General features: G+C 33.7%; 1 protein-coding gene across 1 annotated transcript; it reads left to right on the forward strand.

Annotated features, from left to right (window-relative positions):
* The first annotated feature begins 911 nt into the window (after positions 1–911).
* LOC138883314 (uncharacterized) lies at positions 912–1,247 on the forward strand. Its single transcript, XM_070163995.1, has one exon. It carries the CDS (start codon positions 912–914, stop codon positions 1,245–1,247), a length of 336 nt encoding a protein of 111 aa, XP_070020096.1.
* Positions 1,248–1,691: the final 444 nt, after the last annotated feature.

The following is a 1,691-nucleotide window of genomic DNA, read 5'->3' on the forward strand; positions in this document are numbered from 1 at the left end:
TGCGTTCTGCCCATAATCACATTGTTATATTAAAAAAAACTTAACTGTTTTGTATGATATTAGTTTTGTAATTTTGGATTAATATACAGAATTATGAACAGTGGCGTTTTTGACTAGTGAAAAATATATTGTTTTGCAATTGTGTTTAAACACGTTTTTATTAAATAAAAAAATTATTGTGAGTTCTGAAATTATGTGTTAACATACATCAGTATATTATGTGATTTGAACAAGTCAATATAATTAAAAACCCTTAAAACGCCAAAAACAGAATTCTAGAAATTTTAGAATACTGAAATTCTGTCAAACTCCGATTGACCTCAAATTGGTAGGTTCATCGGAAATGGCCTAGTGAGCAATAGTCATGGGCTAAGCTATGTTGGTTTTTGGGCATTCGGGGTTGTTTAGATGGGGTTTTGGCCTTTTTTCTATTTCTGGAATTTTTTTTAATAAATTTTTTAAAAAAAAGAAATATGTGATGTTAGGTTCAATTCCCATTGTTTTCAATCATGTTTTATAGTAATATAATGAATTTATATGTTGACATAGGTCTTCTTCCACATCGGATAAATTCATTATAGATGATTACTGTAGTTTTTGCCTCTAGTTATTTGATTACTTGTATTAACTCTCCAACTGAGTTACATGTTGATTAAATGAAACTAGATTTTATAAAAGTGATATTTACCTATCTTAAATTAACAGTTTACTCTCCATCTGAGTTGGTCCTGTTTAAATTTATGGGGTTAATATCTTACATCACTCATATATTTTGCATGAATAGTTAAGTTTCCCTAACGAATCTAACTGTTCAATGAGCATGGTTATATGTGTAATGTGTTGTTTTGAATTTAATTATTCTAAATACATAACTAATGATCTATTTAATGTGAATATCTCTCACGTTAACCATGTCTTCATTCAACCCACTTACCTCAATTTTGAACCAAAATAAGTTAGAAGGACCGAATTATGTTGACTGGAAAAGGAACCTTGATATTGTCCTAACTGTTGAAGGTTACAAATTTATAATCACAGAGGAGTGCCCAAAAAAACCTGAAAATGCTACTGATGATCAGGTTAAGGCCTATGACAAATGGGTTAAGGCTGATGAGATGGCGCGATGTTACATTCTTGCCTCTATGATGAATGTTTTGCAACATCAGCATCAGTCTATGGGGTCTGCTTATGATATGCTCGAAAGTCTCAAAGAGATGTTCGGTGAGCAAAATCATGCAGCTAAGTAGACAACCATGAAAGCTCTTTTGAACACCAAGATAGCTGAAGGATCATCGGTTAGGGACCATGTTCTAAAGATGATGAGTCTTCTGAATGAACTGGAGGTCTTTGGAGCTGTGATTGATAAGGAGTCTCAAGTTGAGATGGTCCTGCAGACTCTGCCTGGCAGTTTTCAACAATTTCGCTTAAACTATAATATGAACAAAATGGATTTGTCACTAGCGAAATTTTTGAATGAGCTGCAAGCAGCAAAATCTATTATCAAATAACAAGCTCCAGTTGTGGCACTCAATGTTGAGAAAACTTCGGTTTCTAAGTCGAAATGCAATAAGAAAAAGAAGAAGGCTCAAAAGGTTTTGGCACTTGGTGGTGCGACTGGTATGAAAAAGCCCAAAGGCAAGTTCTATCATTGCAAGCAACCTGGGCATCACAAGAAGCAATGCCCTGCCTAT

This window comes from Nicotiana sylvestris, chromosome 12, assembly GCF_000393655.2.
Source record: "Nicotiana sylvestris chromosome 12, ASM39365v2, whole genome shotgun sequence".
Classification (NCBI taxonomy): domain Eukaryota; kingdom Viridiplantae; phylum Streptophyta; class Magnoliopsida; order Solanales; family Solanaceae; genus Nicotiana; species Nicotiana sylvestris.

Coding starts and splice junctions, on each gene's coding strand:
- LOC138883314 (XM_070163995.1), top strand. CDS start 912: ATGTCTTCATTCAACCCACTTACCTCAATTTTGAACCAAAATAAGTTA.